Source organism: Piliocolobus tephrosceles, chromosome 2, assembly GCF_002776525.5.
Source record: "Piliocolobus tephrosceles isolate RC106 chromosome 2, ASM277652v3, whole genome shotgun sequence".
NCBI lineage: Eukaryota > Metazoa > Chordata > Mammalia > Primates > Cercopithecidae > Piliocolobus > Piliocolobus tephrosceles.
The window spans coordinates 182,616,626-182,632,052 of NC_045435.1; the positions used below are offsets into that span (position 1 = coordinate 182,616,626).

A 15,427-nucleotide genomic window follows, 5' to 3' on the forward strand; every position below is an offset into this window, starting at 1 on the left:
CAGGTAAGCAGAATCACTTAAATTTAAAAGAGCACGCTCTGTGTTGATATGCAAAACTTTGTTAAAGTATACGTTTTGATCTTTAATTCATTCATTAGTTACTGTTACTTACTATTTAGTAAGCACAGGCAAATGTGGTAAGCACTGCATTTATTAGGAATACACTGTAAGGTTACAGGCAGTGTGGGTGTGGATTTTGACTGTATTTGAAGTTTTCTTACTTTGAAACTTACTCAGCACTTGCAAACCGATACCACAGAGTTTAGCCCTTCCTTCCTCTTAAGAGGCTTGAAAATCCTCCACAGCATCTAGTGTAGTGCTAATCCTAAAGAAAACAACCAACAATTAAGTGTTGTTGATTGGTATCACCCTGTGATCAATTGTTTTCACCCAAGTGAAACCAAACGGTTGGTCATTTTTTTGATTTAGTCTATTTTTCAATTTCTTAAATCTCAGGATAGTTTTAGTAGATTTTGGATGAGACAGGAAGGATCTCTGACAACCATCATTCTCAGAAAGTGTCTGGCATCACCTCAAATATGGCTTTCGAACATTACAGAGGAATGAATAAGGAGCAGTACCACCAGACTGAGGGCCAGGCCCACTTTGCCATTTTGGTATGCTTCATCTTTGTCCCAATTCCTGGCATGATAAGAATTTTCACATGAATAAATAATTTTTGTATTAAAATAGTATTTAGAACCAAATATCTTCTATAATACAGAAAATTGAGTCAGCTTTCCCAGTAATGATTCTTTAAGTTGGCCTTCTGAAATATGACAAAATGTTTCCCAGATAGTCTCGATGACATTTTGCACTATGGGTAGGGCTGTATTTTAAAGTTAAATGACTACATATATTGTTTTTTTTGTTTCTGTGAAGGGACCTGAGATGGGGCTAATTGAAAACATCTGGAGCTTAAAGACCCGTGCAGTTTACGCAGCAAGGATATTATTGCTCTGAATTTCAATAAATCAACATTTCACTATACATTGGCAAAGCTCAAAGCCTTTAAAAAATGACCAATATAGATGGACTCAAAACCGATGTAGTCCCAAAGCGGCACAGAGCTGTATCTGCCAAAGCGCCCATTTAAATTCGTGCGTTCCACGGAAAATTACTGCTCCTTAGCTTCTATCCATTTGCAAAAGTTTATGATTTTTTTCAGGCATTCCTCACACCTGTTAGGTTAAAATCAGTAACACTCTTTTAAAAAGAAAGCGAGAGACCGGAAACGATATGAGAATAGAATTGGCTACTTCAGAGACATCGCAAATGACACTCCATTTTTTTTTCTCGCTGCAGAATGTACCGGTAAACCAAACTTTCCGGGACTCGCTGGGTGGCCGACATTTTCCCTAGCAGGAATTTTACGTTTCCAAGATCTGAATGGATGTTAATGGTCGGGCTAAATGTCAGGTAGGTCTTCACTGTCAAATAAAACAGCGGTGGGAACAAGTGGAATAACCGTGTTCCCCTCCCGCACCTGAGCGCCGGCAGCGAGCCGTGAGGCGGGACCCCTCGCACGCAGGAAGCCCCAGACGCCCGGCAAGCAGCGTCTCCGGCTTCCGCCTCCGGCTCCGGCTCCACTCCCCCGGCCCGCCTCTGAGTCAGGGACGCGGAAACCCCGTAGGAGCAGGGCAGGCGGGGAAAGAGGTGTTTGACTAACGCCGCAGCGATATTCTTCCGCCGCGAGGTAAAGAGTCCCAACCCAACCCCGGGCCCTAGGATTTCCAGCGACCCTATAAAATCGAGAAATTACCACATTTGGATTTTCCAACCGACTTGATTAGGATTTTATCCGAGGTAACGACCCCAGGATCACAATTTTGTGGCTGACCGAAGCACGGCGAGAAAATTCCTCCGCAAGAAACGGGTTCCGGCCACGAGCCTATAAAAAACGGGTGGCGGGGCTCTGCTGTCTTTTCAGTCGGGCGCTGAGTGGTTGTTCGGATCATGTCTGGTGGCTCCGCGGATTATAACAGGTATGGCGCTCTGTAGGCGGTCGCGGTCTGTAGTGAAGGTCCTAGGGCGCCAGGAGAGAGTATAGTGGATGGCATGGAGGCAAAAACTCCAACTTAGTGTACGTTTCCTTAGGGTACAGCACCCCTGTGCCCTTCCAGAAGCTTCCATGATGGGTAGGGCCCGGATTGTGGGGAGACAGGACGATGGTGCGAAAGCAGTGGCTAAAGGGCGTTTCTCCTCACTAAGACATTACGGAATTTTGGCTGCTTCCTCTCCCAGTGTAGAACACGGGAAACATGCAGTAAACAGCCGTGGCGCAGTCCGCGTTCGGTACAGTGTAACCAGGACCCGAAGCTTTATTTTCGGTCAACCACAGGAGTTAGGGGTCCTTGGCTTCAGTTAGGGAAGGGTTGGAGGCAGCGGTCTCCGCTCGGCCACGGCGCGGAGGCGATGGGACCGGACCGGCACGGCTGCCGGCGAACCGTTGGCATCGCTCTCGCCAGGCCGCTCCGCCCGCGTCAATCACCCGGCTTGCGCATTGTTGGGGGCGGAGCTCGTCGCCCCGAGCTCTCGCGAGATGCTCCGCCGCCGAAACGGGATCGGCATGCGCTGGGGCCTGGAGGGCTGCCTTTCCGGACATCCGCAGCCCCCAACCTTTAGGGAAGGCGCGCAGTGTGATATTCGTTCTGCAGCTGCTGCTTTAACTTGTGCAGGGGAGGCTAACGTGCTGAGACGGGTTGCAAAGGGCTGTCCCTTTAAGATGCAGTTAAGGTGGCTTGGAAGGGATGTCTGACTGCAGTATTCTTGTCAGCAGAGAACATGGCGGCCCAGAGGGAATGGACCCCGATGGTGTCATCGAGGTAAGAAACGGTTGTGGATCTTGAAGCTTTGAAAAGGTGAGTGTGTTCATCTCATTCATGCGTGCATTATTTTTTCTAACTTACAGAGCAACTGGAATGAGATTGTTGATAACTTTGATGATATGAATTTAAAGGAGTCTCTTCTTCGTGGCATCTATGCTTACGGTTTTGAGAAGCCTTCCGCTATTCAGCAGAGAGCTATTATTCCCTGTATTAAAGGTAAAAGAAACTGGCATTTTTAGGAAATGACTTTATTGTTCTACATAGTCATGGACCCTAAAAGGGAAAGTAAACTCTGGGGGACTAGCACCTCTGTGTATTCCTTAAAGTGAAATGATGGCAATCATCTTTCGGGACTGACCTGAAATGAAGAGAATACTCATTGCTGATCACTTATTATTTGGGCATAATTCATGTTCCAAATGGAATACATGGTGTGAAGTAGAAGTGACAATTTGATGTGGGATCGGTAAATATGTATCCTACTTTTTTTAGGGTATGATGTGATTGCTCAAGCTCAGTCAGGTACTGGCAAGACAGCCACATTTGCTATTTCCATCCTGCAACAGTTGGAGATTGAGTTCAAGGAGACCCAAGCACTAGTATTGGCCCCCACCAGAGAACTGGCTCAACAGGTATTGATAGTGTAGTTCAAAAAACTGCTTGCGTGTTGCATAGGTTTCAGGTTTCACAACTGTGAAGAATTTAAAACTTAGTATAAATTGGTCCTACCAGATCCTTCCTTTTGATTATCCATGCATGCAGGGAGTTTTTGTTGAAAGCTTTAAAAGAACTGGGTATGTAGGTATGGTTTGTAGAGTTGTATACTAATAGATGGAGAATCCGAGGCACTCTATTGGATGTACTAGATCTGTCCCCATTTTTTAAGTTTGAATGCAGTTGTGCAACATGAAAACTGCAGTGACATGTTACCATTTGACTGTCTCCGTAGTTTGTGATGCATCTGTTGCATGCTATGTTTTCAAAGCTCACTGCTATATTGGCTTTGAAGTAAACCTTCCTAATAAAGCTGTAGGCTTTATTGAGGTCAAGATTATATAAGCCACAATATCCTCTGGGGAAAAAAATTATTTGCCCTAGCTGTAATTACAGAACATATATTTCACTATGTACTCCCTACACACAGTGAAGAATATTGTAGGAAATGTTATTCTTGAATTGTCCAGCTGATGCGTGGGGCAGTAGCATCCCAAGTTTGACAAGGCAGAAGAAAGACATTAAGAGAGTTTTACCTTGAAGCAGTTAGGTCAGTCTGCGTTTTAAGCTTGGAAGTAGTTTTGTGCTGTGCATGCATAAAAGCTGTTGGCAGACCAGTTTAAATTTGCCAGTATGCTTTAAAAAGTAGTCATTGATCCTGGAGTTCTTCGGGATAATAATTAAGGCTTGGTTTTTAGATCCAAAAGGTAATTCTGGCACTTGGAGACTATATGGGAGCAACTTGTCATGCCTGCATTGGTGGAACAAATGTTCGAAATGAAATGCAAAAACTGCAGGCCGAAGCACCACATATTGTTGTTGGTACACCTGGGAGAGTTTTTGATATGTTAAACAGAAGATATCTTTGTAAGTATTGTCTTTAAAAGAGTATGATTTTTTTTTTTTTTTTTACTGTTACAGTTGAAAAGTCATCATATTACTGAGTAGATCTAGAAATGACAGTATGACTTTGTTTCTAACAGCTCCAAAATGGATCAAAATGTTTGTTTTGGATGAAGCAGATGAAATGTTGAGCCGTGGGTTTAAGGATCAAATCTATGAGATTTTCCAAAAACTAAACACAAGTATTCAGGTAAGCATTACTTCACTCCCCTCTTAAAGGTAGAGATGGGGTTTAATGCATTACTTCACTCCCCTCTTAAAGGTAGAGATGGGGTTTAATGCAGGTACTGTTAGAATACAACTGACGTGTTTTATTGTCGTTCCCCCTGCTTAAAGCACTTGATGCATAACTATCTCTAACTCCACTCCGTAGTAAGACAGAGATGCTTGGCTTCAAACATTTTCCCTTGGGTATTACTGTGTAAGTTGTGCTACAACATAATTTTCTCTTTTTAAGGTTGTGTTGCTTTCTGCCACAATGCCAACTGATGTGTTGGAAGTGACCAAAAAATTCATGAGAGATCCAATTCGAATTCTGGTGAAAAAGGAAGAATTGACCCTTGAAGGAATCAAACAGTTTTATATTAATGTTGAGAGAGAGGTAACTGATTGCTAGACATTATTTTACCTTCTTGTATAAGCACTGTGCTAAAATTGCAGACACTAGGACTATGTCTTGGTTTTTGCAATAATGCTAGCAGAGTACACACAAGAAGAAAAGTAATAGCACTTGATTGTAAAGACTGGGGTGGACCTCTTTCTTAATGTCCAATGTCCTTTGTCTTAAGATTTGGTGCGATATCTCATTAGACCTAACAGAATGAAGTTAATTTTTACAATTTCTATGTTTTGAAGACTGGGTCATGAGACTGGCTAAGGGGCCATTTTGGTATTTTGGGTAGAGACTGGGTTTCACTATCTTGAAACTCTGGTTGGAACTCCTGGGCTCAAGTGTTGGGATCCCGAAGTGCTGGGATTATGGGCATAAGCACTGTGCCTGGCCCAGAATGAATTTTTAACTGAAGAAAGTTGGAAAAGCTAAATGTCTGTCCTTTCTAAACATTATAGGAATGGAAGTTGGATACACTTTGTGACTTGTACGAGACACTGACCATTACGCAAGCTGTTATTTTTCTCAATACAAGGCGCAAGGTGGACTGGTTGACTGAGAAAATGCATGCCAGAGACTTCACAGTTTCTGCTCTGGTAAGAGGTGTTCTAAAATGTCTGGATTTCCACTAAAAGCAGGATTCAGACTACAATATAGCTGCTAAGTGCTGTGTTGTCGTTCCCCCTGCTCAAAATAAAGTTGTTTCTTAACTATACCTGTCTGCTATTTTCCTGTAGCAGCCAGGGACGCTTGGTCTCATACATGTTGATTAAAATTAAATACTGACCTGACTGGTGATTCTTGAATTAAGGTTTATTAATTTGCAGCATGGTGACATGGACCAGAAGGAGAGAGATGTTATCATGAGGGAATTCCGGTCAGGGTCAAGTCGTGTTCTGATCACTACTGACTTGTTGGTAAGTCTTTTAATACTTTTTAAAAATCTACCAAAAGTTAGCTTTTGGGGGGGAAGGTTTTTAAGTAACCTTTGCCAACTTGGGCTATTTGGAAGAGTAAAAGGACCACACTCCACAGCGGGCTATACCACTTAGTATAGTTCGCTACTATTTTGTGGCCTACATGTACAGGTATCAGGTTTTTTGAATTAGAATTTTTAACATATGCCATTGTGTTTCAGGCTCGCGGGATTGATGTGCAACAAGTGTCTTTGGTTATAAATTATGATCTACCTACCAATCGTGAAAACTATATTCACAGGTGAGAAGCCAGCATCTTGGCTGTATTGAAAAAAATTGATACGTTTTTCTACTGTGATTTGTATGAAAGGTAACATCAAATCAAGGAATAGATTCAGTAAAGTCAGTAGTGTTCAGTAAGATGATGTAATTAAATTTGTACTAGGGGAAGGCTGACGAGAACAAAGTGGGAAAACTTGTAAACATTGCTCAGATTGTGGGCATAGGTTTTTTTTCCCCCTGCAATTGTTGGTCTTAGCTTACGCTTGAGCTTTTAGTGATGTTCTTGTGTCCATGTGCTTTTTCTTGATTTTTTCCATAGTTGGGATTTTCTTGGTGTCGCCTGGTAGCAATTTGAGTGAACCCTGGTTTAGTTATAGTGGCTTTATCCCTAAATAAATTGAATCGTACTTTGTTATGTGATGTAAAAAAAGACTTTTTAAAAAATACAGGAGTCGATAGCAGCAGTTGATGACGAGATGGCACTCAGAAACGGCGTTGACGTAATTTAGGACGTGGAATCATAAGCGAAACAGCACACTGTTTGAATAAAGAGCGAGTCGGTATTTATATTTGTTTTTCTTTTGTCATGATTATTTATTTTAAGTTGCTCCAGCTGAGGCATTTTTTGTGTTAGTATTTCTGTTAGGGAACCTTTCTTACTAGGTGGTTTGTATTGTCTGGTTTCTAACATGAAGGTAGCTGTTTGGCGGTTAAACACGTTTTGAGTAATTTGAGTTACAACGTGTGAAACTGAGCAAAAAAGCAGTGATAAGTTTGGGTTACCATACCAAATATTTGTTTTCCCACTGGAAAAAAGTAAGTTTTAGAAAATAGTTAACCTTTGCAGCATTTGTTTACAGTTTACAGTTCCAGAAGTGCGTCGAAATGGATTACATAACTGCTCTTTTATTCCTGGTGTTTACATCTGTCCCAGGCTGACACCTGCTCTTGGCTGGCCCACTTTGGTATGGGCTTTAATTTCACTACCCCAAACACAATACTGTCATCTGCTTTATAATAATGCTCAAGATGCCTGATAAAAATCTCATTTTGCAGCCAGACAAGCCTTGAATCCTTTTGGCACTAACTGCAAAGGAAGATTTTTTTCTCTAGATATGCATTAGCAGCTAGTGCTCCAGTTAGAAGCACGAACTATAACCTTGATAAGTAAACAGCAGCTGATGGTTAACAAGTGGATCGTCATGTTCAGTAGTTCATAAATTATGTGAGAAGTAACATTCTGATTGTTTTTTTCTTATACAGAATTGGCAGAGGGGGTCGATTTGGGAGGAAAGGTGTGGCTATAAACTTTGTTACTGAAGAAGACAAGAGGATTCTTCGTGACATTGAGACTTTCTACAATACTACAGTGGAGGAGATGCCCATGAATGTGGCTGACCTTATTTAATTCCTGGGATGAGAGTTTTGGATGCAGTGCTCGCTGTTGCTGAATAGGCGATCACAACGTGCATTGTGCTTCTTTCTTTGGGAATATTTGAATCTTGTCTCAATGCTCATAACGGATCAGAAATACAGATTTTGATAGCAAAGCGACATTAGTCGTGAGCTCTTGTGAGGAAAGTCATTGGCTTTATCCTCTTTAGAGTTAGACTGTTGGGGTGGGTATAAAAGATGGGGTCTGTAAAATCTTTCTTTCTTAGAAATTTATTTCCTAGTTCTGTAGAAATGGTTGTATTAGATGTTCTCTATCATTTAATAATATACTTGTGGACTAAAAGATATAAGTGCTGTATAAAATCAGCCAATTATGTTAAACTAGCATATCTGCCTTTATTGTGTTTGTCATTAGCCTGAGTAGAAAGGCCTTTAAAATTTTTTTAGAAAGCATTTGAATGCATTTTGTTTGGTATTGTATTTATTCAATAAAGTATTTAATTAGTGCTAAGTGTGAACTGGACCCTGTTGCTAAGCCCCAGCAAGCAATCATCCTAGGTAGGGTTTAATCCCCAGTAAAATTGCCATATTGCACATGTCTTAATGAAGTTTGAATGTTAAATAAATTGTATATTCACTTTAAAGGTGCTTTTGGTCATTTTTATTACAACTCCCTTATTTACAAAACCCCACATCAAAATATATTCACTTTTTAACAATTCTGAGATAACTGCTGCATCACAGTTGCGCAAAGGCTGATGAGTTGCAAATGTTCATCAGCACCATCTGCTAGGCATTTGTCAACTTCCTACAAGAAAAATTTAAGAAATTAGCATCCTTCAGGTAGTTAAATGTTTCATTGACATGTGCAAAGTACCTACTTACGGCAAGTTTTTCTGTAATAATGGACTTCTGTTTATCAGATAAGTTATTCTCTACAACCACATCATGGAGTTGACTGACGAGCTGAGTTGCTGCATGACCCTCATCTATTAAGTCCTATAAAAAAAAAACTTTTGGTATGATCACTTAATACTCCTTTCCCCAAAGTTAGTAAGCTGACTTTACCTTGACCACAGCTTCTAGTTTGTCAAAAGAGCCACTCTGACAGGCAGCAAATATTCCATCAATTTTCTCAGCTGGTATTACCTAGGTAATTGAACGTTTGGTATTAAAAGATGTTTCTAGGTGAGACTAACGTACACTCCCCCCAGTCCTTTCTGTTCTACACATAAAGTTCCATACTTGGCTAATGTTGTGATAACCCTGTAAAGTTGGGAAGGCTTTGGGAGAACAGAGCCAGAGTAACTCCAGTCACCACTAAAGTAACCAAGGTGCTAACAGTTGTGCTTTTAAAGCCCAAGTTTGGGCACACATGGGTTATAGCTGCTTCTGGTCAGTGGATGAAGACTAGTGGCCAAGATCAGCCAGACTGCTTTCTTTAAAGTGGAAGTGCCCTTTCTCTAAAAATCCATGTAAAGATGCCACTAATGAGATTGGTTTAAAAAGTCCACAATATCCAGAAATTTTAAGAGGATTAGTGGTACCAGTCTTGTCATATGGAAGGCCTACCATGAAGGTGAAAAATGTCATAGAAACAAAAGTTTTTAAGTAGTAGTGATTCTGAGGTGAGTTTTGACATGGCAGTATCCAAAGACAGGTGGGGTACTCCATTATTACTGTAAGTTGGATTATGCCTTTTGTTTATACACAACTGGCAAAATAGTTTTCATGTATAAGAACATCTGCTAAAACTGATGTAACTGCCAAAGGCATCTCTTAAAAAAATCTAAAAACTGAAGGTTGGGCACTGTGGCTCCCACCTGTAATCCCAACAATTTGTAAGGCTAAGGGGGGCAGATCACCTGAGGTCAGGAATTCAAGACCAGCCTGGCCAACCAACATCGTGAAACCCCATCTCTTAAAAATACAAAAATTAGCTGGGCATGGTGGCAGGTGCCTATAATCCCAGCTACTTGGGAGGGTGAGGTGGGAGGCAGAGGTTGCAGTGAGCTAGTATTGCGTCACTGCACTCCAGCCTGGGCGATAGATCAAGATTCTGTCTCAAAAAAAGAGAAAATCTAAGAACTGAAAGTGTCCTTTCCTTTCCTGAAATGTCTATTACATGGCATGCCTGACGAACTGAAAAGTCACTGTTATCTCCTCACCTGAAACACTCTGATACTCCCAGGTTATTCCCTTATACTTCCTAGTGCAGTACTTGGCACTTGCTAAACATTCAGTATTTGTTGGATGAAAATTTCCTAAAAGCCACAAAAAAGCCAACTAAAAAGAAATTTGGAATATCCAGTACTCTTACCCCAGCAATGTCTGTGATCACTCTCTCTGTGATCTCCTTTCCGCCTGTTAATCGAGTAGCGCTTTGAAGAAATGTAATGGCTTTTCTTAAGTCTCCTTCTGACACTTTAACAAGATAAGCTATTCCCTGAAGACAAATGAGTTGTTTTTAACCTATGATGGCCAATTCAGGATTTATGACTTTAATTTTAAAATGTTTAGTAATAGTGAAAAACCCTATGTTTTAGTCTAGAGTTAATGAGAAAAAACATTTGTGTTTTGGAATAAAATATGATCAGTCTAGGGGCCGCGTACAATGGAAGGATAGAGATGTCTTGCTTCTGAAATAAATTTCCAGAGATGAAAAAATGTTCCATATCTATCCCATTTTCTTGCTCACATAAAGCAAATTCAAATTATGGTTAAATTCTGTTATAATTAATAAGGGCCTTATGTTTCTATCAATTTTAGGGAAGTACTGAAGTATGAGCTAGAAGACTAAAATCTTGTCAGCATGCAGAGATTTATATTGCAGAATTTGCATTATATGTATGAAATCCACCTCAGTTTTGGGTCTTTGATATATTAAAAGTAATTAACTCAAAAAGTAATAGAAAAGCTAAACCTTGTAATTCCTACACATTTCAATTGTTGCCCCTTTAGCTTAAGTTTGTCTGAAGAACTGGCATCAGGGTTGAGGCAACACATATTTCAATCTTTCAGGGTCTCTTTATATGCATTCATCAAAGGAATTAGTAACTCTAATAATTGTAATAATTAGTAATTACCTCATCACTAATTTTGACATTTTCCTTCTCAGCAATGTCTAGTAACCGCTGCTGTTGAATTTTATCTGACAGAGGCTTGAAGCGGAATTTTGAACATCTAGAGGTCAGAGGTTCAATTATTCTGTGGAAGATGAGAAAAACCAAGTTGGTGTCTAAAGAAAGAATTTCCCCAAAAGAACTCATTTTATCAAGAACAAATCAAGATTGGATGGAGGAAAAATTAACGTAGCCTTGAAAATTCTAAATTTCCTTTCCCTAATTGGGTTATGAAAATGAGGCTGCCTAGCATCTGTCTTCAGGGCAATATACATACCGACTGACATAGTTACAGATAAGACAGAATCGGGTGGTTTTAGACTCCTTCTCCATGGTACGTCTTAAAGCTGCCTGAGCAGCTGAGGTCATAGAATCTGCTTCATCCAGAATCACAATCTTAAAAGGTGGACACGGTTTCCCACTGATTCAGAGAAACATGTAAGAGTTGAACATTAATATGTGTATTGGTTTTAACAGCTTTGTTGAAATATACATACCGTACAATTCACCCATTTAAAATGTACAATTCAGTGTTTTTCTGTATATTCACGAAGTTGTGCAACTACTACCACGATCTAATTTTAGAACATTTTTATCACTAAAAGAAACTTTGTACCTATTAGGAGTCACTCTTCTTCCCCCGTCTTTCCCAGCTCTAGGCAATCATTAGCCTACTTTCGTCTCTATAGATTTGCCTATTCTGGACATTATATGAATGGAACCATATAATATGCAGTCTTCTGTGGCTGACTTCTTTCACTTAACATATTTTAAAGGTTCATCCATGTTGTAGCATGTGTTTGCTTCATTCCTTTGTACTGTCAAATACTATGGCAAACGGATATGCCACATTTATTCATCCATTAATCAGTTGGACATTTGGGTTGTCTCCATGTTTTGGCTGTTAGGAATAATGCTGCTATGAACATTTGTGTACGTTTTTGAGCAGATGTTTTCTAAGAGGCTGCACCATTTTACATTCCAAACGGCAATGTATGAGGTTTACCATTTCTCCACATCCTTGTCAATGCTTGTTATTTTCTGTATTTATCATAGCCATCCTAGTGGGAGTTACATGGTATTTCAGTGTGGTTTTGATTTTCATTTCCCAAATGGATAATGATGTTGATGAGCATCTTCTCACGTGCTCATTAGGCATGCATATATTCTTTGGAGAAATGTCTATGCAGATCCTTTGCCCATTTTTTAATTGGGTCATTTGTTTTTATTACTGAGTTTTTAAAGTTCTTCATATGTTCTAGACATAAGTACTTTTTAGATATATGATTTGTATTTTCTCCCATTTTGTGAGTTATTACCTTCTGCACACTGATTTTTGGTAATCTGCCATTAAAATTTTTCTCCCACCCAAAGTGGCATTAACATAATTATATGAAAATTATACCAAGAAAACAGATTTCAAGTATTAATGGTAGAAGGGATCTCAGAGTCTTTTAGTCCACCTCCCAGTCTTCATTTCACATAAAAATAAATTAGGTGCTATAGAGGTTGTGACTGACTGCACCATCAATTCAAGGTGGATATCAAAAATTAGTCATTCACTTTCATAAATTTTAAAATGTGCTCGTGTAAATTTTACATATATGTTTAGGTACCACTAATGTAATCCTGGACCTTTGCCACCTAAGGAGCATAAATAGTTGATTAAATCAGTTTACCTCAGGCAGGATAGTCTTCTAACATGAAAAGGGAGTTGACAATTTGGCAGAAATACACTTGATCTTAGCCAAAAGGCTGAGGAGCGATGGCAGAAACACATATTTAAAATAATACATGCTATGGAGGAGGGAGGGCAAATTTACTTACTCTGAACGACTTCCCGACACAGTTAACTGAGCAAAATTTTTCACTTTCTCTCGAACTACTTGTATTCCACGTTCATCAGATGCATTTAACTCAAGAACTCTTAATCGGAAAAGTTCAGGTCTGTCTCAAAATGAAACAAATATGAAACATAGAGCACAAGTAGGCTTAAATCACATTTTAACACTTGCACACTTTGCAGATGTTTAAAATCCACTTAGTAAACAATATGGATAGAAGGCACACAATCACTTTTGTATTCTCTCTCGGTAGAGTGCTGCAGTTACCATTTTGGCTTTTTCCATGCATTTAAAAAAATGTAGACATTATTACATAAAATATACAATTTCTTTTCTTTTTATTTTCTTGGACACAAGATCTTGCTCTGTCACCCAGGCTGGAGAACAGTGGCATGATGATGGCTCACTGCAGCCTTGAACTCCTGGGCTCAAGTGATCCTCCCACCTTAGCCTCCCAACTAGCTGGGACTATAGGCACATGCCATCACACCTGGCTAATTTTGTTTACTTTTTGTAGAGGCAGGGACTCATTATGTTGCCATGCTGGTGTCAAGTGATCCTTCCACCTTGGCCTCCCAAAATGTTGGGATTACAGGTGTGAAGCACCAACCTGGCCCCACATATAAAATTCTAAATCGATTTTCCACTTCGCATGTATAATAAGTATCTCGGCATATTATCAAAACCACTGTAAATAACATTTTAACAGTCGTATGATATTCCATCCTGTGACTGTACCATCATTTACTTAACATTCTTCTATTGTTAGAATCTAGTTTTAGGCCGGTCGCAGTGGCTCAAGCCTGTAATCCCAGCACTTTGGGAGGCCGAGACGGGCGGATCACGAGGTCAGGAGTTCGAGACCATCCTGGCTAACGCGGTGAAACCCCGTCTCTACTAAAAAATACAAAAAGCTAGCCGGGCAAGGTGGCTGGTGCCTGTAGTCCCAGCTACTCGGGAGGCTGAGGCAGGAGAATGGCGTAAACCCGGGAGGCGGAGCTTGCAGTGAGCTGAGATCCGGCCACTGCACTCCAGCCCAGGCAATAGAACGAGACTCTGTCTCAAAAAAAAAAAAAAAAAAAAAAATCTAGTTTTAAATGTTGTAATTTTAAACAATGTTAGAATATAGCACATTTTAAATTATTTCCGGATGGGTGTAGTGGCTCATGCCTGTAATCCCAGCACTTTGGGAGGCCGAAGCAGGTGGATCATGAGGTCAGGAGTTTGAGACCAGCCTGACCAACATGGTGAAACCCTGTTTCTACTAAAAATACAAAAATTAGCTGGGCATGGTGACAGGCGCCTGCAGTCCCAGCTACTCAGGAGGTTGAGGCAGGAGAATCACTTGAATGCGGGATGCAGAGATTGCAGTGAGCCAAGATCGCACCACTGCACTCCAGCCTGGGCAACAGAGCAAGACACCGTCTCAAAAATAAGTAAATAAACAAACAAACAAATAAATAAATTCCATAGGGTAGTTTGCTATAAGGAAACTTACTAGATTAAGGAAAATTAACGGATTAAAACATGAGCAGGTTTTTAAAGTGAGTTTTAATAAAAATTACTAAAAGTAATATATGCTTACTGTAGAGAAATCAGAAAAATCAAAAGAAAAAAAAAGGGCACACTGTCAAAGCACTGTTTTGAAACTTCCCTCTAGTCTTTTAAACACACACACACACACACATTTTTAAATAAAAAACAAGAGTTGTGATTTAGTTTTATCTCTATTTTTCCTAATCAGCATGGTATCCTAAGCATGCTTATGGACATAAACATTTACATGCATCTATTTTCTATTTTAAAACCACAATATTAACTATGAAATTCACTGTTAAAGTAAGTTCTTTAAAGACAAACATTATTTTACAAGAATATAGAAAAAGTTGTATAATCTGGACTGACCTACTCTAACTAATAATAAACAACTGTTAAGGCTGATTCAGATTGGTTCTATCTGATTGAGTTGTAGAATAATTTAAAAAGTTCTTTTATAATTTTACTGAGCATCAAAAGTTGCTGTCAAATAAAATATTAGGCACATAGCAGCTTCTCCGTTTGTCCTTTACATTTTGACATAACTAATAATCCTTACACATTTGGTGATTTCAGTGGCATCTTTTTTTTTTTTTTTGAGACCGAGTCTCACTCTGTCACCCAGGCTGGAGTGCAGTGGCGTGATCTCGGCTCACTGCAACCTCCACCTCCCAGGTTCAAGCGATTCTCCTGCCTCAGCCTCCCGAGTAGCTGGGACTACAGGCGCATGCCACCATGCCTGGCAAATTTTTGTATTTTTAGTAGAGATGGGGTTTCACCACGTTGGCCAGGCTGGATTCGAACTCCTCACCCCAGGTGATTTGCCCGCCCTGGCCTCCCAAAGTGCTGGGATTACAGATGTGAGCCACTGCTCCTGGCCTATTTTCATATGTAGGATTTCAGATATTTCTATCAGTTGTATGTCTAATATTAATTCTGGAAAAACTCAAGACAGCCTTTGTTATGTTGGTGCATGTTTCATGTATATCAGACCCAGCCCACTACACATCTTTTAACTCTAGGTGAAGGGCTCCTCTAGAATGGCTGGTTAAGCCAAGATGGTCAATCTAGGAAGAGGAACCTAAGAAGGTGACTCACAGGAAGATTTTCTGGTGTACCTGGAATCATACTACATCAACTACCACTTATGCTCAGCAGACCTGAGGCAAGGAGCTGGCCTGGCCACTCCAGAGTCACAGCCTAGGAAGTCTAGAGCAGGACTCAAGAATGGATGGTGCAAATAGTACCATCAGAAACAGCAGATTCTATCATACAG

The 15,427-nt window shown here is 40.1% G+C and overlaps 2 protein-coding genes and 4 non-coding genes across 12 annotated transcripts in view; 5 read left to right on the plus strand and 1 right to left on the minus strand.

Annotated features, from left to right (window-relative positions):
- Nucleotides 1-8,293, plus strand: EIF4A2 (eukaryotic translation initiation factor 4A2). Of its 6 annotated transcripts, none has more exons than XM_026455670.2 (12): nucleotides 1-1,696; nucleotides 1,794-1,985; nucleotides 2,780-2,825; nucleotides 2,912-3,044; nucleotides 3,321-3,460; nucleotides 4,241-4,409; nucleotides 4,526-4,635; nucleotides 4,903-5,046; nucleotides 5,514-5,651; nucleotides 5,883-5,972; nucleotides 6,194-6,273; nucleotides 7,518-8,293. In XM_026455670.2, the coding sequence occupies exons 2-12, from the start codon at nucleotides 1,957-1,959 to the stop codon at nucleotides 7,660-7,662; spliced, it is 1,224 nt and encodes a 407-aa protein (XP_026311455.1). In that variant the 5' UTR covers nucleotides 1-1,696; nucleotides 1,794-1,956; the 3' UTR covers nucleotides 7,663-8,293. The 6 variants fall into 6 exon arrangements, 4 of the variants coding, with proteins under 4 accessions (XP_026311455.1, XP_023070470.1, XP_023070469.1 ...); XR_002732087.1 differs by lacking the exon at nucleotides 1-1,696 and adding an exon at nucleotides 6,704-6,814 and having other exon boundaries at nucleotides 1,884-1,985; nucleotides 2,777-2,825; XR_002732088.1 differs by lacking the exon at nucleotides 1-1,696 and adding an exon at nucleotides 6,704-6,810 and having other exon boundaries at nucleotides 1,884-1,985; nucleotides 2,777-2,825.
- LOC111544398 lies at nucleotides 3,152-3,220 on the plus strand. Its single transcript, XR_002732149.1, has one exon. It is a non-coding gene; the product is annotated as a small nucleolar RNA SNORD2 (small nucleolar RNA).
- LOC111544397 lies at nucleotides 5,072-5,249 on the plus strand. The gene has a single exon (XR_002732148.1). It is a non-coding gene; the product is annotated as a small nucleolar RNA SNORA81 (small nucleolar RNA).
- On the plus strand, nucleotides 5,688-5,819 carry LOC111544391. The gene has a single exon (XR_002732144.1). It is a non-coding gene; the product is annotated as a small nucleolar RNA SNORA63 (small nucleolar RNA).
- Nucleotides 6,000-6,138, plus strand: LOC111544392. Its single transcript, XR_002732145.1, has one exon. It is a non-coding gene; the product is annotated as a small nucleolar RNA SNORA4 (small nucleolar RNA).
- RFC4 (replication factor C subunit 4) overlaps nucleotides 8,288-15,427 on the minus strand; it is a 16,916-nt gene continuing 9,776 nt past the window's right edge. For both annotated transcript variants that reach the window (XM_023214704.2, XM_023214703.2), the window contains exons 5-11: nucleotides 12,599-12,718; nucleotides 11,049-11,192; nucleotides 10,736-10,856; nucleotides 9,970-10,095; nucleotides 8,718-8,798; nucleotides 8,535-8,648; nucleotides 8,288-8,457 (exon numbers count right to left, since the gene is read on the minus strand). In XM_023214704.2, coding sequence (XP_023070472.1) covers nucleotides 8,362-8,457; nucleotides 8,535-8,648; nucleotides 8,718-8,798; nucleotides 9,970-10,095; nucleotides 10,736-10,856; nucleotides 11,049-11,192; nucleotides 12,599-12,718 — 802 coding nt within the window. In that variant the 3' untranslated portion in view covers nucleotides 8,288-8,361. The remainder of the gene's footprint in view (nucleotides 8,458-8,534; nucleotides 8,649-8,717; nucleotides 8,799-9,969; nucleotides 10,096-10,735; nucleotides 10,857-11,048; nucleotides 11,193-12,598; nucleotides 12,719-15,427) is intronic.